A 24501-nucleotide genomic window follows, 5' to 3' on the forward strand; every position below is an offset into this window, starting at 1 on the left:
TAAGAGTAAGTTCTTCCGTAGCTCTCACTGACATAAAGTCAGGTTCCAGTGTTGCCCTGACCGCCGGTCCAGGAATGACAGCCTTTGAGCTCACACAGACAGGCACTGTGCCGGATAGCTTAGAGCAGCAAGCGTTTGCAAAGTGGTGGAGTGAGCATTTTCTCTGCTTGAGTCCAAGAGGACCCTGAAACAGACCTGAATCTTGGATATATCCGAAACCACTCCATGAAAAGCGTATTTTTGTAGAAATTATCATCTTCATCAGCAAAATGTTTTTTTTTTTTTTTTTGTCCTGTTACATTTAAAGCACTGCTATAAAACCCCAGAGGTTAGAAGAGTGTTTTGCTTCGGTCAGCTGTGGTTGTAATTCTCTGTGTTTTGGGTAAAGTGGGCTTCAATGAACTGTCATTAGTGGTCAGTCATGAGCGACTCAGATCCTATTGGGTTGCATCGGCCACATGAGAGACTGGACTCGTCCAAACTATGGAGCCAGTTTCTGAGACGCTCATAGATTTGATCATTGTTTAAGTCTTTGTTTGAAACTGTAGATCTGCTGGATAAGCAGTTGAGATTGTTTATTGTGAAGTGTGGGTATGTGAGTGAGAAAGGCAATGGAAGAAAGCCAGTACTGGAGATTTGTGTTTGGAGAGTTGAAGTGGATCAGATATTTATATCTACTCAGGACTTTACAATGAAGGCTGTAGTCCAAAACCATCATCTCACACAGACACATGCCACATGTTTGGCTTGCAAGGTTTTGGGTCATAATCTACTCATACGGTCAACATTTGAGAATTTATCCATTGTTCTTATGGAGGTTAAGTCATGAGGTGATAGCCTGCATTTCTTTTTTCTCTCAAGCTATTGGTAAGTTCTCTGTTAAAAAGTGAGCAGCCACCTAGGCAGCATTTTTAATCATCATACTGCAGTTGAAAGGTACAGGCACGGGCTGTAAAGAAACAGGCAGCAAATTTATACTGCCTTGTAAATGTTCTTGTTTGGCCAAAGTCTAAAGCAGCACTGCATGCATATTTGCAGGATAAGACAATCCAGAATTAGTTGCTGCAAACAATTTTCATCCACGGTGGACAGAGCTGAGGCAAATGTTAATTATAAATATACTTGCATTTTTTCAGTATCGAAAATGATCACTAGAAAAGAGTTTTATTTTATTTTTCTCTTTTCAACATTCAAACATTAGACTCTATTAGTATCGACTCTTGAGAGGATGTCAAGACTCCCATGTGCATTCTTACGCTATGCACATAATGCCCATAAAGAGCATTTAAAATCAGTCTCCATGACCTTAGAAGGTAGCTGCCTATGTAGATAGTATACAGTTAGGAATCTCACTAGATTTTTGAACATAGCTGCTGTCCTTGTGTTGGTAACTTTAAAAAAAAAAAGAAGCAAAAAGCTATCTAGCGTTGTGTAACAAGACAGTCGAACGTGCAGCTGATTAGATGCGCTCGCCTCTAAGTTTCAAGATTGATTACATTCTTCCAAGTATCCGACTCTCACTGTGTGCAGCACTAATACATATATGCACATCATCCCCCTCTCCATTCTTTCCTCCCTGTTGTCATGGTCATATTCAGTCCTCTGTGTGTGCAGTAAAGTTTTGTTACATGGTTTTGTCTTTAATTGAGAGTTACATGGCTGTAAAATCTGTCTAGCAGGTATGTTGTCTGGAAAATTACAGCATGAATGTTGACCTTGCTGCTAAGAACAGCAGAAAAAAAAATAGAGAGAACAACTTTCCAGTGGAAGCAGAACAAACTCAGACTAACCTGAATAGCAGACAGAATAAAATGCATGCAGATCCACGGAAATGTGACGATGTGTAACCACAATCTGCCTGTTAAGATGGAGGTTGAAATGCTGTATACAAGGAGCAGAGCATACCCTTGCTTAGCATTGTGTGTCCCTTTGAAACTATGGTCGAAGTGCTGTAAAAATTAATGCAACAATTGCATAGACATTTCTTTTTCTATTTGTGCTCTTTTAATATCTATTAATAGTCATCAATAATGATATATAAAGTGTAATTAATGGGTTCTACTTGTGCATACTTATAGAGCCACTCATTTTCTCTCATTGTCTGTCTGATGTGTACCACTACGATTGTCAGGCAACAGCTTTCCCCATTTTTCTGGAGACTGGGAAAAGGGTTTTTGAGGATTGCTAGGCAAGTGGTTAAAGAGGACATCTTGTATCTTTTAGATTTTTATGTTTTTGTATTGCTGTATCTATTGTGTAACTATTCTTCTCACTGGATAGATGTGTTTTGCTTTGGTTATGAAGAAATTAGATATGGAAGCCCTGTCCAGCTAATAACACCAGTTTCTCCTTCACTCTTTTCTGGCTGACCATCTTTAATGTTCTTTATATTTCTCTGGGAGCATTGTGTGGGTGCATGTTTGCATGTGAGCATCTGTGAGCGCATTTTTTAGTTTTCCAGGGCTGCCAGAGAGGATTCCATAGGAACAGAACAGAGGATTCTGGGATTTGTCTCAGCAACTTTTGGCATTACAACACTGCACAAGCTGTTCTCGCTGTGTTTATGGTTTAGGGGGATCAGCTACACTGCTGCTCTGCTATACTGTCTGACCTATGTTGCACTCTTTAGAAACATATCACTAGCAGAGAACACTGAAATTAGTGGCACTGCAGTTGGTGAGATTATTATTTTAATTTTTTTTTATAATATAGACATATAAGGGGAAAGGGAAGATAGAGGGGGAGTTGGATTGGTACATGACAAGCCAGAATCATACTCTCATCTCCCAAATTTTACACTGCATAATTCTAAATCTCTGCTATATTTGAAGTCATCCTATCTCTCGCTTCCTTGACACTTACCATCTGAGGTGAGGGTGCCCTGGGGAGGGGGTGGGATTCCCAATGTGTCAGGCGTTGGGGCATCCATCCGTGTTCCCCTTGGAAAAGCTTGGTTGTTGTTGTCTCTCTGAATCTCATTGGTGAAGCGGTTGTTGTTGGCAGGAATGCTCTCTGGCACCACCTGCACCAACGGCGGCACTGCCGGCAAATCTTGACGCCCATATCCACGGAGACAGCGTTCTTCCAGTGCAGCAATGAGCACCGATTGGTTGTTGACAGTGGCAGCAAGGCCTGCGAAACGCAACTCCATCTCTTTGTAGCGGGAGGCCAAGCGGAGCATCTCAGAGGTGACGTTCAGCACACGGTTCTCCAACTGTGCCAGTTCCAGGGAGTTGTCCCTCTTGCGGATGATCTCATGAAGCAACTGCATGTAGAGCTGTGTCACCCGGGAATTCATGTTACGGGACTCTTTGCGCAAAAGCTTCATTTCATTTACCAAGTTCCCGTCCACATCCGCCACCAGTTGCAGCACCTCAATCTCCCTCCGCTGCTTTGAAAGGATCTCCCGCATGTCAGCAATGTCCATACGGGTCACCCGTTCCTTGTCCGGCTGAGGCCCAGTGGCAGAAGCGCAGATCGGACCAGTGATCTTTTGCTGAGGTACCAAGAAAGTGTAAGCACACTTTTTGGGGTCGTCGGAAGGTGCCCGTCGTTGCCGTGATTGCAGAAGTTCATTTCCTGAATAACTTTTGCAGAAAACGCAGATGGAGAGGCAGAGCATCATGCCCATGCTCCATGTTATGCCTCTCATGGTTGCTTCTTTAATCCACCTTTCCCTACTTTTGGATTTCTTCCTGTACTGATTGTCTTTCTTTACCTCCAGATAGTAGTAAATCCAGTGCTTTATCTGTAAGAACACAAACAGCCTTCATTTAGCAACTGTGCACAGAAATATTCAAATTTATAAATTCAACAATAAGTTCTCAAAGTCTCAAAAATCTCCAAGACTTCCTCACTCTTCACCTAAGAATGGTCATTTAGAAGTGATCCAGCATGGTAAGAGCCATTACATAAAGTCCTGTGTTTACTAAGCCAGGGGGCCACTATGACAAGGAATCCAGATTTCTGATGGTTATGGATGGGGAGTGAGTAATAGAGAAAGAACATTAAAGGACAGATTGGAGCTAGAGCGAAAAGAGGCAATATGTATGTTTGCTTTAATTTTGTGCTAATCTATGTGTTTTTAGCTGAGCCCCTGTAATCCGTTATGGCAGGTAGAAGATGTGTGAGTCATGGACCGAAATATAAACATAGCTAATGGAGACTGAGACTGAAAGGGGTGAAAATAATAGGGTGCTAGACAGAGATATATGTGGACAGACTAGGTTTCAACTGATGAAGAACATGATTGTGTTTTTAAGGGTTGTTTGGAGTCTGCGGGCTATATCAAATTAGTTATTGAATTTTTTGGCAGTTTTCAAATGAAAATGTGTATCAACAGTTAACATGTTGCACAAACTTTGCCACCTAGTCTGCTACTCGTTCTCATCTTAGACACCTAAAACAAATACACTCACACACACATTATGTTCATGTCCAGATGCTTCCAATCCTCTGCTAACAACCCATCACCTCTCCCCTGATGTAGCCACTATGGCATTTTAAACACAAGCCCATCTCATTTTGGACCACAACCCTTCTCCTGCCTTTATACCTCCTGCTTTACAGTATATTGCACTACCCCCTTCATCAGCAAAAGGGACAAAATAGTGTTTTATTTATGCTGTTTTAAAGATTTACTAAAATGACACCTCACACATGTAGCATTTACACTTTTATTATAAAGTGTATTATATTTTGATATTTTATCAAAGTATGGCCCAGTACTGTACATATCCACAGAGGTCTGGGCTAAGCTCCAAATATCTACTGACCCTAGAACCACCCCTGCTGCTGTGTATCTCACTCCAGAGTTCACTATTTAGAATGCTCCCAATATTGAGTACCCCAGCATGGCTGCAGTATTTGTCATAGCAGTTCCCTCTCCAGGAGCTGCGTTAGCCTCCTCTAATCACAGTATCACCTTTCCGTCCACGCTGAGTTCTGCTTTTCATCAACACCCAGACTCGCTAGCTTAGGTGCCCCTCCCTGTTTATACAGACACACATTTTTCACTCAGCAACTTTGCCATCTGTGTTGAAGTGAAACCAAAAATAACACATTTGACACAATCTATATAGCCTAAGAGAAAACAGTAATAAAATATGTAAATGTGAATTTGGCTCCAAAAACGAAGCATGAAATATACTCCTTCAAACACTGACTACATTTACATGCAGTTAAGAAAATAGGTTATTCCATGGTTTTTGCAGATAGCAGCATTCTGTAAGAGAGAAGGATGATTTTCTGATGCCGTTTAAGGGATTAAACCAGTTTGCCGAAACAGACTTAGTATCTCATTAAGTGATTTATACTGTAAACTGTTAGATACTCAAGGCACCATTAGGGGTTCTTCAGCTGTCACACCAGTGGAACCCTCTGAAGATCTTCAGACACCCTGTTTACATATCCTATTTCAATCCTCAAGGAGCTTCAAGATATATTGTGTCAACTCCCGCAAAGCCTCTCCCTTTTGATGTGGTTACTGAAGAAACTGTTGACAGTCCTTAGATTATTTTAGACTTCTTGCAGGAACTAAGAGTAAGTTTCTCCAGTGGGTCCGCCAGTATTGCAACCGAGGCCAAAAATGGTGCCTTGAATTTCTGGAGTTTTGAAGTGTAGTATGCTTCAGCCACTCTTTTATACACCTATTAATAAACTCCATAGAAGAGGTTGATAGGTTTTATGGAGATTTTATTTTCCTGTCATTTCCTCCATAATTCCTTAGTAACTTTATACTTGCTGAAGGCTTTGCTGTTTGAGTTTAACTTAATGGAGTCCGTAAGCTAAGGGGAACCTGTGTTTATAAACAACACAGCTTAATCAGGGCCTAACTAATCATACACTGTGGGTCAATCAGACACTCTAGGCTACAGACTATGAGCAGCATGCTGTGTGGTGTGAGGAGATTATAAATTGAGAATTGGAAGGCAAAGTTGTAGAAATGCTCTGGACTCGAGCAAGGAAAGTTGGTTGCATATCAATAATTATTTTAGCCGCCCTGCCAAGCATGACATCTGGCCCTAAACCTGACTTCATGGGAACAGAAGATCTCAGAGTTCAGAAGCCTGTTGATTTGTCTGTTTTTGTGGAGCTGTATCTGTCTTTATTTACATCACTTCTTCTCTTGCTCTCTTATTCACAAAGCCGAGCTGCTCAACTTAATTATCTCTAACTGTGCATCCAACAAAGACAACTGGATTCCAAGCTGTCATTTTTCTAAATATCCCAGGAAAAACAATTTTAAATATGATTGGCCATGGACTACTCATACAAGATATGAATGTATGCCTTACTCTAAGGCACTTATTTACCATTTTATTGCCTCAGTACTCAACCCGTGACTAGTGAAAAACAGTGTTGTCATTCTGCTCTTCTTTAAGAACAGTGTTTTGGCTCAAAGTGTCTCTTTTTCCTTTTTAACCAATTTTATTTCCTGTAGCTCAACTGTTGAGTATGGTGCTACCCACGCTCATGGGTTTTGATTCCCAGGGAACACACAATGATAATGAGCTTTATTGCTAAGTATGCTTACACACACAAGGACCGCCTTGACAAACACACATACATTTAATGACACTTTTCAGCATACAAAGAAGCAAAAACACACTGCTTTTCAGCCAGCTGCATCAAATCATAAAAACACTCAAACACGCGGACAAGCTTCATACATATCTCTCCTGTCTGCCGTTGTCTCTTCTCGCTGGAACACGGGTCGGTGTGGCGTGCATTCGCCACTTATCTTCCTGGCCTCGCTCTGCCCAGATGACACTCTGCTCCACCCTGCTCACCACAAACATATATATACATATAGTGACATAAAAATAAAAAATAAGATATAACAGATAAATAAAAAGAAATATACAATAGAGAAATAATGTTGTTTGAACATTTTATATACAGATATACATTTATGTGCAGGTGATGTAATGTGTTGAAAAAGAGGTAGGATGTGTTAAAAAATATAAATGAAATATAGATACAAGTAGGAATGGATGGACTGAATATTGCATATGGTTGTGTTGACAAAAAGGAAAGTATTTGGGACAGTTTTAACTGTTCATGGAGTGGATGGCCTGAGGGTAAATCTGTTCCTGTGCCTGGCTGTTTAGGTGCTCCGTGCTCTGTAGCGCCGGCCAGCGGGCAGCAGTTGGAAAGTGCTGGGTGAATGTTGTCAAGAGTGATTTTACCAGCCCTTTTCGTTAATCTGGATGTGTACAGTTCTAGCAGGGTGGGTAGGAGAGTGCCAATAATCCTCTCAGCAGTCTGAATTATCCTTTGAAGTCTTTTGATGTCTGACTTGGTAGCTGAACCATAACAGACAGTTATTAAAGTGCAGAGGATAGACTCAGTGTCTCAATGTCTTCTGAGTAGAATTGTAACATCAGCGCCTGTGGCAGGTTGAACTTCCTCAGCTGGAAAAGGAAGTACAACCTCTGCTGGACCTTTTTCAAAATGGATTCTATGTGGGTCTCCCATATCAGGTCCTGTGAGATGGTAGTGCCCAGGAACCTGAATGACTCCACTTCAGCCACAGTGCTGTTTAGAATGGTGAGTGGGGTTAATGCTGGGGTGTTCCTCCTTAAGTCCACCATCATCTCCACTGTTTTGAGCGTGTTCAGCCCCTGGTTGTTTTGACTGCACCAGACAGCCAGCCGTTCAACCTCCTTTCTGTATGCAGACTCATCGTCATCTTGGATGAGGCTGATGAATGTAGTGAAACGTGTAGTGTTGTCTGCAAACTTCAGGAGCTTAACAGAGGTGTTCTTGGCAGTGCATTCAGTTTCGGAGACGGAAAAGTGTGGTGGGAGAGTACACATCCCTGGGGGGGCACCAGTGCTGATTGTAAATGTGTTGGAGGTGAATTTTCCCATTCTCACTAGCTGCTGCCTGTCTGTCAAAAAGCTACTGATCCACAGACAGATAGAGGTGGGAACAGAGACCTGGGTTAATTTAGTCCATAGTAGAGTGGTGTTGATGGTAATAAACCGAACTGAAGTCCACAAAAAGGATCCTTACCTATGTCCCTGTTCTGTCTAGATGTTGAAGTATGTAATCCAGTCCCATATTGACTGCATCATCCACTGACCTGTTAGATATATAAACACACAACCTGCAGGGGATCCAGAAAGGGTCCAGTGATGTCTTTCAGGTGGGCTAACACCATTCTCTCAAATGACTTCATGACGACAGATGTCAGAGTAATGGGTCTGTAGTCATTAAGTCATGTGATTTGGGGTTTCTTTGGGATGGCAGCAGGGAACTTCACACTGCTTCAGTGATCTGTTTAAGATCTGTGTGAAGATTGGGGCCAGCTGGTCAGCACAGGAGTTTAGACAAGTGGTTGAAACAAGATCTGGGCACTGGGCATCCTAAGTGCAGGTTGAGTAGCAGGAGAGGGGTTGCAGGAAGTGTAAATGTTTGTGTGATGTGAAGGTCTGAGTGGGTGTGGGGTGTCAGACTGGATTTTCAAATCTACAGTAAAACACATTTAGATCGTCAGCCAGATGTTGATTCCTTACAGAGTTGGGGATGGTGTCTTGTTGTTGGTAATGTCCTTCAGACCTCTCCACACGTGCAGTGCTGTTAGCTGAGAACTTGTTTTCCAGCTTTTAAGAATAGCTTCTTTTAGCCACACTAATCTCCTTTGTCAGTCTGTTTTTGGCCTGATTGTGCAAGATTTTATCCCCACCTCTGTAAGCATCCTAATTTGCCTGACGTAGCTGCCTGAGTCCTGCTGTAAACCATGGTTTGTCATTGTATGTTAAATAGGTCCTTGTAGGAATGCACATATCCAGATTTTAAATTTTTCTGACCTAATACTGTAATATGAATCCTCGATGAGCTGTGCATTCTGTACTTTCTCTGTAAGCACTTTTCACTCAAACTGATGCTGCATCATGCACATACTATAGAACTGAACATGTGTGGGATGAAGGCAAATCATGATTCAAGTAAATCAGGTTTATTTAAATTAATCCAGAGAAATAAAAGCTTATAAATGGTTGGATAGAAAACTAATTTGAACCATACAGTTGCTCAAAGGTTAAAAAGCACTTCTGACATGGTATTTTCAGTGAAAATGTGAAATGTAACTTCACATATAAAGTATTCAGTGCCAGTATATTTAATCATTTGTATTGTATGTATAGCCATCAGAGGTGGGAAGTAAGAAATTACAACAACTCTTTACAGGACTTGAGTACATTTTTCAACTTTTTTGAGTATAAAGAAATTATAGTACTTTTACTTGATTAAGAAAAGAAGTATCCAACTTTGCTCTATATATTTTTTACCACAATTACGAAGTACAAAAAAAATCACAATGTCCCTGAAGGTTCGGTGAGGTATATGCGCTAAATATCCTCCCCAACTGAAATGTGCATCTTCGCAGCATGATGGTAGCCAGCAGGAAGCTCAAACAACAGCGTGCACCAGAGAACGGATAGCCCGAGTCATCTCTTGCACTAGACATTCTGGCTTCACTCCAACCCGATGCTGACCACAAAAAGTATGCAATCCATTTGAATTTGACCGAGAATGTATACTTTAAAGTGCTATGTAGTAAGTCAGTTATCTGAAACCGCTAGACAACCTTGACATTCTAAACCACACCAACGAAGAAAAGAGGAGACAACACTACCATGGACCAACATGAAAAACAAGGCTTTTCAAACTACACATCATCCTTACTTAAATGTTTAAATAAATGTTCTGTGGTAACCAGTTCTTGAAGTGGACTGGTGCTCACCAGAGCACCATACAGACAATTATGTGCAATGCTTTTCACAGTAATGGTAATTATTCATGCGTAGACTACCATAATTGGTCATCTTATTCTGTAAAGGAATCATTCATTCAGATATAAATGGACCGTCTGACTGACGTGTTAATCCACCAATCACACTGAACTTGGTTTTAAAGGTATGTTTTAACAGTGTTGTTTGACAAACATGCGTGGATTTCTTGTTTACTTGCAACTATTTGTCTCAAACAAAGTTTATAAATACCTTTAAAAAGATTCTATGCCAGGAACATAATCATGTTTTTAGGAGTTAATATACATTTCTGTATATTCCAAAATGCTTCTTAATATAGTCTATATTTCCTTTCAAAATGTAATTCATTCGGTCTTAATCCATCTACTACTTGAAATCACTACAGGAAAAGGTATTTAATGTCAAATGATGTAAATGCATTTACTACAGGTTTTTATATTTTTATAACGTTTAATAATCTAATACATTTTCTATATGAAGCTTTTTTTATTTCTACTTTATTGTCACAAAATAAAACAACATGTCTACTTGACAGTATGGCATGGTAAGAAATACTGTTGCTTTACAGCTCTCTTAGCAGTGTCCATTTATAGTTATGCATAGAATTTTAAGAGACATTAAATAAAAAAATAAAAAAACACTTACATATTATTTATATGTAGTGCATTCAGAAAGTATTCAGAGCCCTTCATTTTCTGTGCCTCGACACAATCCTGTCTCTGAGCTCTGCAGGCACTTCCTTTGACCTCTTAGCTTATGCAGTTTCAGCTGTGAGACCCTATATAGAGAGGTGTGTGCCTTTCCAAATCATGTCCAATCAAATTAATTTGCCACAGGTGGACTCTAATCAAAGTCTAACATCTCAAAGATGATCCAGAGATGTGGGGTGCACCTGAGTTACATTTTCAAGCGTCATAGCAAAGGGTCTGAGTACTTGTCAATGTGATATTTCAGTTTTTTTTTCTTTTAAAAAAATTTGCACATTTATCTAAATTCTGGTTTTTGCTTTGTCATTATGGGGTATGGAGTGTTGATTGATGTGAAAAAAATTAATAATTTAAAGTATTTTAACATAAGGCAGCAACATAACAAAATGTGGAAAAAAGTGAAGGGGTCTGAATACTTTCTGGATGCACTGTATAGCTGTATACTCTATAAGTACTGCTAGACACTACAGTACAAAAGTTTTATAACACTTATTAAGAATCCTCTACTTGCAGCAATGTAAATGTTTGGCATGTCCTGTTCATTGAAGCTGTTTTGTCTAGGACCTGTGAGGAATCGGTTTCTCAAACTAAAGACTCGTCCTCTTGTTGTTGTTGTTTCAAAATTGCAGTGCAGGAAAAAAGGCTTTGCCTCACTAAAAACAGTAAAGTGATGAATGTTAAGAGAAATGTGTTTCTTTGTGGCCATTTTTAACAACAGAACTTGACTTGCAAATGTATAGTGACTTGTTTTCATAGGGTATAACTGAGCTAACATTGGTTATGGTGGCTGTCAAAGACCAAATCCCAGCCATTCTTCATTGATAGAAAATGCAGAGTCAAGCTCTTTGTGATAATATAATTGTAGAAACTGCTGTACAAGCAAAACCCACTTAAAAAGGGTCACTGGGTTCATTTTAGAGTTAATCACAGGAATCGGCTTTTCCTCAGTCCTGTTTTTGTCTTCTTGGTGATCCATCTTGAAAATACCAGAAGGGTATTTGTCTGGAAACATTTGTTTAAGTAATAAAGTCTCACTTATTCCATATTTTTACTAGGTTCTGCCAAAGTCCTCCTTTCCTCAAGAGTATTTTTATGAACCTCTGTTTCAATAGAAGGATAGCTTCTGAGTTTTGTTTATACTTGTGTCTTGGAACCCAGCTTTGCCAACTGTCTCTCTTCATTTTTACCTATCCATCTGTGTTATTTATGTAATTTCATGAGCTTTTAATATAGTTAATGTCCTTAAAGGGATAGTGTGTGATATGAAGACACAACTATAAGTAAGCCATTCGTAGGATGATTCCCCCGAAAAGTGTAAACACTGTGGCTCTGTGACGCTATCAAAACATTACTGTGTTTGAGCATCCCAACCAGCCAAATACACAATTCAGTGGCGTGGTTGGCTAAACCAATGGTGTGAGTTTGGGGTGGTATGTTTCTGTTTTCTTACCAATGGTAGACGGTTAACCTTTTTTCAAACTGTATTCAGTTTAAGAAGAAATTGTGTGGTGACGATAGTAATGCATAAATTACATGCTTCATCTTTACCAAGCAATTGTGGTCAGTGTCATTTGTCCTTCCACTATTTAGCTTGAGAGTCAATTGAGGCAACTTCTTGTCTTTTGTTTGTGGTGATCTCAACAAGCCTTTTCAATAACACTTGATGACATCACCATACCTTTAGCTTTTATGGGTTTGGATTTACAAGAACCTTCTGAATACGTATAGAGCCAAACTATTCCTGAGCAATTAATTAAGTCAATCATCCAGTCAAATCAAATGACTTGAAGATGATTTCAGAATCGCAAACAAAGCTTCCTGGCCGGCCTGCTTGTGTGTGGTGCACTTTGGCGGGCCACCAGGAGCTGTGTTTTTCCTTGGCTGTGCTGGAGTTGGACTTGAGATCAAGTCATTAGCTCATTGCTTCTCTTTCTTGCTTCACCCTGCCTTATTCTGCTACTTGGCGCCCAACTATTCTTTCAGTCTTTGGTGTGTGTGGCATGACATTGTGACTTCCTCTGTAGTGAGTAAGAGAGTTTGGCCTCGTGTTTTTTGTGGGATTTATGTACTTATTTTTAAAGGATCTAGTCAGCTGTTTTAAGTCAAACTTTGATTGGGCAGTTGAGAGCTGTTGAAGTTATTAACTTGCAGAAAACAGCAGGTCATATTTGGTGTTTTGTTAAGGGTGTTTGTGCTCTCATTGAAAAAGCTTTGATATGGGTCCATAAAGTCCTATATTTTCCCACAAAGTTTATTAGGCAGAGAGTTGGTTGTCAGTTGGAACAGTTTTACGAGAAGAAAGGATATTGCTTGCTTCGTTTCCTTGTCTAAACTTTCCATCTAAACATGTTGTTCTCCATGGAAATAGGCAAAACGTTGAAGAGGAGAAATTTGGAGAATGACTGAGCAAAACTATAAAGAGAAAGAAAAACCAAATAAATCCCAATAGTTTTCAAAAAACATGTTTTACTCAACCTCTGCTGATATTTGTCAGACTTCCTCAATCTCTAATGACATTCTAGGGTTAGTTGCTGTTTACATCCTAATGGTGGTAGCTATATGTAGAAGATGGTCAATTGTAAATGAGCAATCTGGAAGTTTATAAGTTTTGGCTCTGAACCATGAAATAAATTAGATCTGAGCTAGTCAACCCTACAAATAGATCCATATAATTTTAAGAGATGTATCTGTGGTTCATGACATTACTGTGCAATTACTTTGGCAGTTAAATTGTGCCAAACAGTCCACCACTCTGAATAACCAAATGTTTGATATTGTCAAGAGCAATCTAAGAAGGCAATCCCTTGACAATTATTCAGGCATTGCTGAAGTTTTACCACATATACACATATCTACACACACATACATCATTGTTATTTGAACATGGGGAAGTGAGACAGAGTTGGATGAAATGTGTTGTTTTTCTTGAAAGAGAATGTATTTCCCAGCCTTTAAAAAAAATATATATCAGAGGATTCCACATCTCTCTGTCAGACTTCCCAAGATGACACCAACCAGCCTGGCAAACACTTACTCACACTTCAAAAACATCCATCTGAAGAAAGAGAAGAACAACGTGAGAGGTAGACAGAAGGGAAAGAGGGGAGCACCACATAGAGAGAGAGGGAATTAGGGTGCTTTCATATAAGAGCTGTTGGTGTGGCCCTGAATCTGTTTGGTGTCTGAGTTTGGTTCATTTGGTTGATGTTGTTTTTCAAACCGTACCAGAGTCCGCTTGAAAAGGTAAAGTCTGATATGGTTTGCAGCTGGTATGAAAGCAGTCTGTCCTAACTTGTGATAGTGAATCACTATTGATGACGTGTAATTTGCATCTTTGCAAATTACTGCTTTTCTCAGCTGCTTGTCTCTAATTAAATTGCCTTCAGAGAGTATCTTTTGGAGTTGAACTCTTGTTTTAACCAAGCAGTCTGGAGGGATCAGAGACTGCAGAGAAAGACGAGGATGACTGAGGGATAAATGATCCGGTGATGTTATTGATTTTGTCAGGATGCATTAAGCAACACCGCTAGACTCACAAGCTACAAGACTAAAGTCTTGAGAGATCCCAAAGTCGACTGTTGTTCCTGAAAATGATCATGTTTGAGCAATATGAAAGATGACTAAACAAGCAGCAGCTTTCTGTCATTACCTTAGTTTAGAATGCTCTCCCCAGGGAACAAATGCGTCGCATGCAGACAACGTTTTTTGGCATGGTAGTAATTAGTGACGAGGCTCAACATCTCAAGTGTGGCTGAAGATCAGTAATCCAGGAAGCCTATTCATGACACTCTATACATGTTTAATCAGAAGGAAACACTGGCAAAATTAGGGTGAGGAAAGAAAAAGAAGACCGAGGAGATTGGACAACGTGCCCCAAATTATATTTTGTTACACCATCCCACCATTTAAAGGACTGCAGAGGAATTGAATGTTAGCAGAATGGAGACCAATGGGCAGAAATTTATGAAGTGAGAGATCTGGGCATGAGGGAACTTTAATTAAGCTTGGAGCCAATGACTAAACCAAAGAGAGAACAGGAAAGAGAAACAGTCCTCTCCTAGAGACTGCAGCCATTCATTGAACACGATTTGAATGGCTCGGGCCGTGGTCCTGATTACCACCCACAAGTCAACTGCGAAAACCCCTTTTAAAGCCTCCATTCAAAACTGTGTCTAGAAGTGTGGGGATATGGAATTCAGAAAAAAAAGGCATAGCAGAACTTTCTCCATTTGCCTGTATCACACCATCACATCTTGAGCCTTGCAGGCGCCTAAAAACTAGGAAAAGCTTGTTTGGCAGATAGGAATATGTATGCTCAGTTTGAGGTGTGAAAAGAGCCATGCCAGTTTGAATTCAAGAAGGGATGCAGCAAATTGGATTTCACAAAAGCACAACTGCAACAGCCTTGCTTACATTGTCTTTGACTAACAGTTGCCTACTTTAAAATGTGTTGTGACCAAAGTAGATATGTTCTCAACTTTTAGTTGCATGACAGTGTCACTTTCACAAACCCTTGTGTTTTCCATCTGCATCTATCTGATGCACCAAACCTATTAAAATCTTTGCATTCGCAACATTCTCTGACACAGCGTAAACTTTAATGTGTAGGCGCCCTAAAGGGACGTTCACACAGTGCTTGATATTGAAAAAGCTACTCAAAGTAATTTGCCTCCTGATACAGCTGGATACAGCACTGCTGTTCAAAGGCAAAACACAGTAACTTCTCATTTTATTGAAGTTGTGACCAACATTTTGTTTCTTTGACTATTATCTATGCTGTGAGAGATTGGTTTGGCTCAATATTCTCAAATTTAAGTGCATATCGTATTAGTGATTTATAAAGTATGTATGTAATAGATGTTCAAAACTTCAAATTTTCAGAATCAGCTAGTTGGTTGGTTGTTTGAATGACTAGTCTGTGTTAAAGATAATATAGGCTGTGTTATGATTACGTGACCCAGATCAGACGTGTTTCAGAAGGATATATGGACACGCAGCGTTTCAACATTACTCATAGAGGATGATTTAACGTCCAACAGTGATCGGCTTGTAATGTATTGTTAATGCAGCGCTTTGATGGCTGTAACAGCAGTGGTGCATAAATGGCCTAAACTTAAAATATTGAAGAGTTTTTGCGGAGGGTTTTACTGTGCTGACTATTAATAACTTTTAAGCACAGCAAGCTATAATCATGCAAAAATGGTCTCCAAATAGTTGCGTCTCTCAATTAATAAGAAATGCATCTCCAATTACAACCTCCACTAATCAAATATTAATGTTAGTTGTCAAATCCAATAATCGACTAGTCAGTTGTTAGATGACTAGTCGATTAGTTGTCCACCATAGTACATCCCTAGTATGTACAATACATTTGGCTGCACAAACTCTGTTTCAGTATTGGTGAATTAACTGTTTTGCCTTTGTAAGGTGGAGCTGTCGAGCAACAATACTCTGCAACCCCCAGCGATTTTAGCGCTGTCATAAGCTGGGTTTCCATACACGTGTTTGTCTGCACATTTAGCTATATCGCTTAAAAATGGCTGGATGGAAACCCCAAGATGCCAATAAAATCTCTAAAATGAGCATAACAAATGTATACGCTCGCATAAGGTAGATAATTTTTTTTATTCGATAAGAAGAAATGCGCATTATCTATGATGGAAACATATTTACTAAATAAACTCCTATTGAATTCATTAGGAATACAAGATGTGTATCAAAAAAGTCATGTTACTGAATAACTTGTTCATAATTGCACTAACCAGCGGACCAATCATCACATCTGAAATGTTGCTCTGGTCATCCTGAAATAACGATGTCTAGAAAATCCAAAACCTGCATAGAGTTTGCAGAGCAAATATGTCAAATACAAACTTGAACTGTGCCAAAGTGCAGGTCTATTTACACTTTTGAAAAAAATATTATAGATCCGCACAGCAAATGCTTAAGGGAGGACCACACCACACTCACATAGTTCTCCCAGAACTGTGTAACATGTTGTTGCTCCCAGACGTGAGACAAAGTTCTTTACATTGTTTTGCCTGTGTGCTCTAAACTGAGACTATTTTACTAATAAAATATTCATAGTGGCTGCAACTTCTACAGAAGAGACGATTTGTTATTTTTTAACTCATCGGATGGAAACGCAGCTTTATTCGCACATTGTTTTTGCTTTATTGTGGTTATTCGCATTAATTAAATGTGCAACTTGGATGGAAGCATAGCTACTGTGAACTGTCCATCAATCCTTCCAGTAACCCTTATTACTTCAAATTTGTTTACATCTGTTTGTATGCACAGAGCATAAGCAGTCTGCTGTGTTAAGTGAAGTATGCCGCCCTGGTATTAAAGAAACAGTGGCAGATGCAAGGAAATCATTACCTGTTCTGACTTTTAAACAGAACTGCTGCAACTGGACAGATTAATGGGTGCTTTTCCACTGTTCGCCCTACAAAACATTATGGGAATTTACATTCACTTTATTCCTAAATCGCTAAATTGCTCTTGTCTCCTTTGGCCTGGTATTTTTATTGCGCTTGGATTCAGTAAAGGGATAGAGTGCGACAGATGTACAGTAGGTGTATTTTAATATGGGCTTGATGGTAAGAGAACAAAGTGTTTGGAACACCGTCAACGATCTATCACAAATGGAGCAGATTGTTGCTGCTAATATGACAGACATTTGATAAAGGGGGGAAAAATGTGTGGGTGCGCGCGCAAAAGGCCAGAAGTCATATCCACGTGTTTCTTATTACCTTGTTACTGTTTTAGCCTGTTGAATGGAAGAAGATAAACAGAGTGCTCTCAGAGAGAGAGAAATAGGGTTGGCTTTTATTGGTTCTACATGGAATTGATTACAGTGCTTGGAAGTTGAGCACTGTTTTGAAGTTGCTTTTACTGTTAGCTTTTTCTTCTCAATTTTCTTGTTTTAATTCATTTAAGTTCAAACTCCATTTAAATATTTGGTAGATCATTTTAGTCATTTTTGGTAGCCTGTTTATAAAAATTTCTACTTTATGAGATTGAAGATTAAGGTTTGAAAACTCATTCATTGCATCCATTCATTACATTATTAGATAGCATTCAAACCTAACTTATAGCGATGACGTCATGCTGTAAAGGCAGCTATAGGTGTGAAGTGCCACAGAAGCCCATTATTTGTTGATTCTTCCCAGTTCTTCTTGGAGAGTCTTGACAAAAGTACATTTCAAAGCACTCTGATGTGTCATTTCATTTACATTACATATCTTAACAGAACCAAAGCCTAAAGCAGCTTACCTAAAACACTATTCATTGCTGCCTTGCAAACTATGATATTTCCTTCAGGAAATGTAAATCTGTTTGTAGAATAAGTTATAAAATGTTCTGTTCTCTAAAATTTGCCACAGAAACGATTTGTCACTAGTACCCACATGAATAAACTATGGACTCCAAACAGTGTCAGCCTTGGGGCCATTCTTATCCTTACCCATGTAATGTCACATTCAACTATCACCTCTTACAGCTTGAATACATGATGTTTTATTTGTCTATTTGTGTCTTTCAACAATTTTATGGAATGCTCCTCTTGCAGAAGCTCACACTTGGATATCAGAAACATTTGTCCATAAGTAGAGGGAGACTGCCATTATTTGTTTAAGGAAAAAATCTGTGAGTGTGAGAGACAGAAGGACAGAGAATTACAGTCATTTTAAGACCCTTTGCATGTGCTACAGGTGAGCCATGTGCCAACACTTTAGCACGGAATGTTCTCTGAAGAGTAATGACATGGAAACTCCTCCAAGAGCTGCTTCGTTCTTTGTGAGAGTATATTTGGGTTTTTACAGCTCTCAGAGAAAACATTAGTTTTTCTAACCTTTCACATTTCAGCCATTCAGTTTGGTTTCCAATTACACATTTTGAACTGGTTTGAACTTGTCCTTTTCACACAGGACACCTTTTTGTATTCTGTATACGCACATCCTGCAGACATCTTTGGTTGTAGTGTTTGTTCAATATCTTGCACCATGAGCATCATGACAGATGAAGTCTCAAGTTAAAAACATATCTGCGTTCTGTTCCATACCTTTGAGCTCCATCTAGCGCTTTTTGAAGTAAAAACATGCCCTGTGTGAATGGATCCTCACACAGTGTCATTACCCAAGTGTGGATATTTCATCAAGGCTGCTGTTTTATTAACTGCTTTTAAAAATTTCGGACTGAACGGTTCTGAGCATGTGGAGTAACATTTCCAGTACCATTTCCACTTGAGCAAGGTTTGTAACAGTTCAATTACAAACCATTCTCATTCGTTTACCATACTAAACCGTGCTGGTGGAACCCCTTAAGCATGTCACAACTTACGATTTGTCACTTTCTCAGTCAGTCTATTCTAATTCTGATTTTACAGCACAACAGTGGAAAAATAAACCATAACTTTACCCTCGTGGAACCTGTATATAATTGCACAGTTCCTCAACGAGAACCATTTGGCCCAATGGTGGAAAAATGTCTGTTGAATGTATTGGTCTTGTTTTAGTCAGCTTGATATTTACTGATTCTGCTCCCTGTGTGTGTGTGTGTGTGTGTGTGTGTCAGGTCAGTGTTTTACCATCATGAGTAACTAGTTGTTTGGATACGGGTGCTACAGCAAAACTTGGCTTGTGATTAGCCTTCAAAGTGCCCACTGTCAAATGTGTGTGATGGGCAGAACATAGGCTTTTCTACATGAGGAAGTGGTTAGTGTAAAATGACCTAGTGTCTAGGTGGGTTTGGTTTATAATAGAGCTATTATAAATGGAGTCCCTTATCCCCTCCACAACAGTACATAGACGTTCAGTGGACCAAATTACCTAGACAAGAGCCTCAGCCAGAGGAATCATGAGGGACCTCATGCAAACACCTATACAACATAACCTGCATGCCACCATAAAATCTACAAACTACGTTTCTCAAAACATGGCCAAATCCACAAAATATAGACCTCTCTATGCAAGAAAAGCCAGAAGACACCAACCTCAAAGTGACCTTCAAAGTTTTTTATTTTAGATACAGTTGGGAATTTATGTGAAGGTCAGAACATGCTGAGAACCAAGCAAACAATCATTGCCCCCTTCTGCATGAACCTGATGAGGACCAGACAACACATTGAGTCAAACCCCTTATCTTTTTCTGGAAAGCAAGCAAAGTAAGAGGTAAAGCTCCGGGTTATTCTCAGCTTTTGATCTTTGTCCTACTGTAGTTCCCTGTGAAAGAAGAGCAACATAACAGAAGTAATCCAATGCAGACTTTCTGAAAGACCCTCTGACCAGACCACTTGGCCCTCCCATGCCCTGGTTAAGTGCACAAATCTGCAGACAGAGGAATTCTTTCAGAAAAGTGAAAACAGGGCTCTGAATCTAACGGAATATGCCAAAGAAAGATGGAGATGAACTTCCTGCTGCTTACAAATTGAGGGATGAAGAATTAAATATCAAAGGATAAAGATTAAGTTATTAATATGAAGAACTCAAAGATATTAAAGTGAATAACTTACACTTTTTGACCTTAATGTTTGAGGACCATTATTTGTTTGCCTCCGTTTTCTGTTGAGATCCGTCTAGTCCTCCCGATTCTGGGTGTCTTCCGTGATTCCTTACACTCCCTATGGCTCTCTAAAACTCCATAAAGCTGGACTCATCTCTTGTGTCCCAGGATATTAAGGCCTCCTCCCCTAAACTCCTTGAGTCCGTATCCCCACCTCCCAGGGCCTTGAACAGCCCAGTAGCAAGCTACCATTCGAGAGTTCACAGGCTCTGTGCCACTTGCATGGCTCTTGAACTCCCAGCTGCTTTCTGGAGACTGAGGGACTCTCGGACAGCAACTCTGTTTTTTTATGTAGGATGAAGAGGGGAGGGGTAAATGTTTGGAAGAGAGGATTGGGACCTGGTTTTTTTTCTCTCATTTTTGGAGGGAAGTCCTAACCCCTCCTCTGATGTAACTGGTGCTGAAATAGAGACAGAATAACTCGACCCCTTCTACAATTTCACCTCCCATCAAATCTCTCATTCTTCAGGAAAGGAGGAGGAAGGGATGGCGAGTGGGGGAGAGGGATCTCTCTGAACTCAGGGAGAATAGGCTTGCGGTGGAGACAGAGAAGAACTGCTTTCGTTTAGAGCTGAATGGCTCGGGATTCCACCGTTCCGTCTTGTTATATCTAGAAACACACATGCTTTCACCAGTCCTGATGTGACGTTAAATCGTAAAAATGTTCTTCCCACGCGTGTGTCTCAGATGTTTGTTGAAAATGTGGGGGTAGGAAATTAAGGAGCATTTGGGCAGAGCATGTTATTGAACATTCTGCACAATAACAACATATGTCTTTTTTGTCTTTTTTCTTCACAGCTGTGTTGCTGTTTGGGTGCAGTTCAGTATGTTTGTGTCTCCTTTTATCTTTTCTATTATGGCTCACCCACTACAAAAGAATGATTTAGACAACTTTACAGCAACACGTTTTTAACAATAATATGTACTTTACATTTTAACTTTTAAACCCCTTTTTAAAAAGTGCAACACGGAAAGCTATTTTTGTTTGTTTTTACAAGCTGAAGGATGAGTCAAAATGATTGTCTGTGGTAACTGACGTCATAGATGCTGCTGATAGAACATTCCTTTAATCAAGGACAACTGTGTGAATATTTCTGTTTTATTCCTGTTTTCTCTTAGAATGTTTGTCTGATCTCTGGTCAGAAATAATAAGAGTTTGTGGGTGTAATTTGGTTCTTCCATTGTTGTGTGTGTGCGTGTGTGTACTAATTGCAGAGGTGTTTAAATTGAAGTGTGGTGCCTAAATAGTTGGACTTTAACCACTCAAATGAGCTGTTAAGGAAACGGACAGACGTCTTCTGTTTGGAAGAGATTTTTTGCCAATCTGCCCTCCCACAATAATATTTAGCTTGTGTGTGAGCTTTGTCTAACATTTCAAAAAGAATCCATCTCTGTTCTATCGCTCTCTTTCCCTTTATACAGTATATTGCAGTTATAGAAATGTACATATTTATATTACAAATATGTATTTGGTAGATTCTTTTAACGTAAGTGACAAACAGTGTATTCAAGCTATACATATGCACTTAGAGAGATTAAATAGCTTGAGGTTGCAAGTCACTATACTGTTTGCAATAGACGTTCTTACTCTACTGTATCTGTAGAATCTGACTGTATTATGAGGCAGATCACATGAGCTCCACTGTCCTCACTCCCTTTGGTAGTCACCGGATGCCGTTGCACCTCTTTTGCATGAAGTTTAACTCAGTTCAATTTTGTTGAGTTAATACACCTTGAAATGTTCCAGAGTTTAATACAAATTAAGCTCAATCGACAGCATTTGTGTCAAAATGTTGTTTACCACAGAAAATGATTTCAACTGGTCCCTTGTGTATTAATTTATAAAATAAAAATCATGGTTCCAATGAGGCAAGTCAGTGGAAGAGTGGAAGTGAATAGGCCCAATGAATAAACATTAAAATTCTCACTATTTTAAAAGTTTAGCCACAAGACATAAACATTATATGTGTTAACATGATTTTAGTGTGATAAAATCACAATCATATATATTATGATCATGAATTTATATATATATATATATATATATAAATAATGGCCCGGTAGCATTCCCAAGATGACTGGTTTGCCTTGAAACCACTTTGTTTGCCTTGAAACTACACTTTGTCCCGGCTCAATTTCAAAACAGTTGAATCACAGCACACAGACCCCCTGCATTCACATCTGCCCATAAATTAATTAAATGACGATGCTGTTCATCTAATGATTATGTAACTGAGTTACTGTGGGGTTCAGTCTGGATTTATTAATGTCAGTGTGTCTCTGTGTGTGGTTATAAGTGACTGTTCTATACAGTGTGTGTGTGTGTGTGTGTGTGTGTGTGTGTGTGTGTGTGTGCAGTATGTGCTGCAGGCTGTCTTGGGACTAATTATTACCTTAATCCTGATTTGCAGATAGATGAACAGTACTGATGATATAAACAAGCCTTACAATGCACTCTCTGTTTTCAATCAGTCTGGTCTCAGGGATAGATTTGTCTGTTATTTTGTTTCCCTACATTTCCTTTGTCATGCTGCCATTCACATTGGTGGCTTGTGTTAATTTTTTTAATGAACATCACAGAAGTGATGCTCTGATGTAATCGGTCTGTATCTAACTGATGCTTATTTGGAGGCCAAAAACATGCCCATCACAAATACACACACATCTCTATAAACAGTGTAGCTTCAGGGCTCTACTACATGCTGACAAATGTTTCTCCAGAAGCTGCACATCTTTCTTTTTAATGCAGATACTCTCCCCCCCCACATAGTGTTCCTCACAAATCCAAATATTTACTCAGTATGTAATAAGCACTCTCCAGACGGGCCAGTGAAAGCCCTTGTTCACCTCACAACTGTAGACAAAGAGCAAAACCAGAGACATTTTGAAGAGAGACGAGGATAATTTGTTGATACAATACAACAACAGTGCCAATAGTGAGAAGATATGATTGCAATAGATGATGTGTGTGTGTGTGTGTGTGTGTGTGTGTGTGTGTGTGTGTGTGTGTGTGTGTGTGAGCGAGACACAGCGGCAACAACTGAACAATTTTACGTTCATAAAGAGTCTTAAAGGGATATTTCACCCAACAATGAAAATTATTTGATAATTTACTCACCATCATGTTGTTCCAAACCCTGAAATGACTTTCTCTCTTCTGTGGAACATGAAAGGAGAAATTTAGCAGAATGCCCAAGTTTCTCATTTCCACACAATGAAAGTGGACAGTAACCTGGTATAGTCTGGGTCATTAATTGTTTTGATTGTGTGAAAAATTGCATCTTTATGGTGACATCTTTGATAGTGAGGAAACGGTTGCAGTTTTCAAAGTAGCTGTACTGTTAGTTGCTAGTAGGCATTTCTACTCAAATCCATCCAAATTTGTCAAAAAACAGGCGGTCTAACCTTTGTCATCTGCCATTGGTAGTAGTCATTAGAGATTGGCATTTTGTTGTAATTTTGTAGTCGACGACTCTAACCCACAAAATACAAGTAATCGATTACTTGTAAATTTAAGTGCCTGTTACAAATATCAATTATGACATAAAAATCTATTCATTTTTTTTTTTCAAACATTGCCAAGAACGGTTAAAAAAATGAAAATAACTATATGCATTAATAAAAAATTAAATATATTTAAAAATAACATTAAAAAACATTTACATCGAGAGCTTGCATAGAAACCAATACTGATGGCGTTAGAGTAATACACATATTTAACGCTACATAAAAAGGCCATCACATTTTCATCATCTCACATGTTATTATTCAGAAAATTAAGTTGGCTTTTTATAAACGCGCTCTGTCCATGTACTGATATTTAACGCACATATGGTCTGATTAGCTTCAGAGTTTCTTGTACCGCATCGCATTTCCTTTCCACCATAAAACAGATCCTTGTTCGTTGGTATGCACGAATCCAACAAGAATAATTTGCATAAAGTTAAGAGCTGCTCAACCTTCTCACATTGGCAACTATCTTAGGTTCATTTTACCTCATATCGCCAGTTCTGGTTGAAAATGAATGATCAGTCACTCTAAATAGATGTGAGGGTGAATGCTCCTTCCCTTTTTTGGTGTGGAAAAGCTTTTGCTAACAAACAAAAAATGTCAAAGCTTCATTTCTGACATAATGATTTTGGAATAGACCTAAAACTCTGTATTCTCTTCTTTTGTTTCATTCTTGTGCTTTTTCTGCAGGTATATATCTGTCCGATCTGACCTATATTGATTCAGCGTATCCCTCCACTGGCAGCATTCTGGAAAACGAACAGCGCTCTAATCTCATGAACAACATTCTGAGAATCATCTCAGACCTACAGAGATCCTGTGAATATGGTGTGTTATATACAGTATAATATGGTGTACAGAATTAGTGTATTTGTTTACGTTTGGTACATTTATTGTAGTAATGCGAGGAAATAGCAGCTGTATGAATTCATTTTTCTCTC

General features: G+C 39.2%; 2 protein-coding genes across 4 annotated transcripts in view; one reads left to right on the forward strand and one right to left on the reverse strand.

The window, feature by feature from the left end:
* LOC127621601 (angiopoietin-related protein 1-like) overlaps positions 1-20322 on the reverse strand; it is a 31105-nt gene extending 10783 nt beyond the window's left edge. Inside the window, exons 1-2 of the mRNA XM_052095269.1 lie at positions 20001-20322; positions 2863-3748 (exon numbers count right to left, since the gene is read on the reverse strand). Coding sequence (XP_051951229.1) covers positions 2863-3652 — 790 coding nt within the window. The 5' untranslated portion in view covers positions 3653-3748; positions 20001-20322. The remainder of the gene's footprint in view (positions 1-2862; positions 3749-20000) is intronic.
* The window catches only part of LOC127621600 (ras-specific guanine nucleotide-releasing factor RalGPS2-like), a 171547-nt gene that overhangs the window by 116977 nt on the left and 30069 nt on the right, over positions 1-24501 (forward strand). For all 3 annotated transcript variants that reach the window (XM_052095266.1, XM_052095268.1, XM_052095267.1), the window contains one exon: positions 24251-24388. In XM_052095266.1, coding sequence (XP_051951226.1) covers positions 24251-24388 — 138 coding nt within the window. The remainder of the gene's footprint in view (positions 1-24250; positions 24389-24501) is intronic.

Source organism: Xyrauchen texanus, chromosome 28, assembly GCF_025860055.1.
Source record: "Xyrauchen texanus isolate HMW12.3.18 chromosome 28, RBS_HiC_50CHRs, whole genome shotgun sequence".
NCBI lineage: Eukaryota > Metazoa > Chordata > Actinopteri > Cypriniformes > Catostomidae > Xyrauchen > Xyrauchen texanus.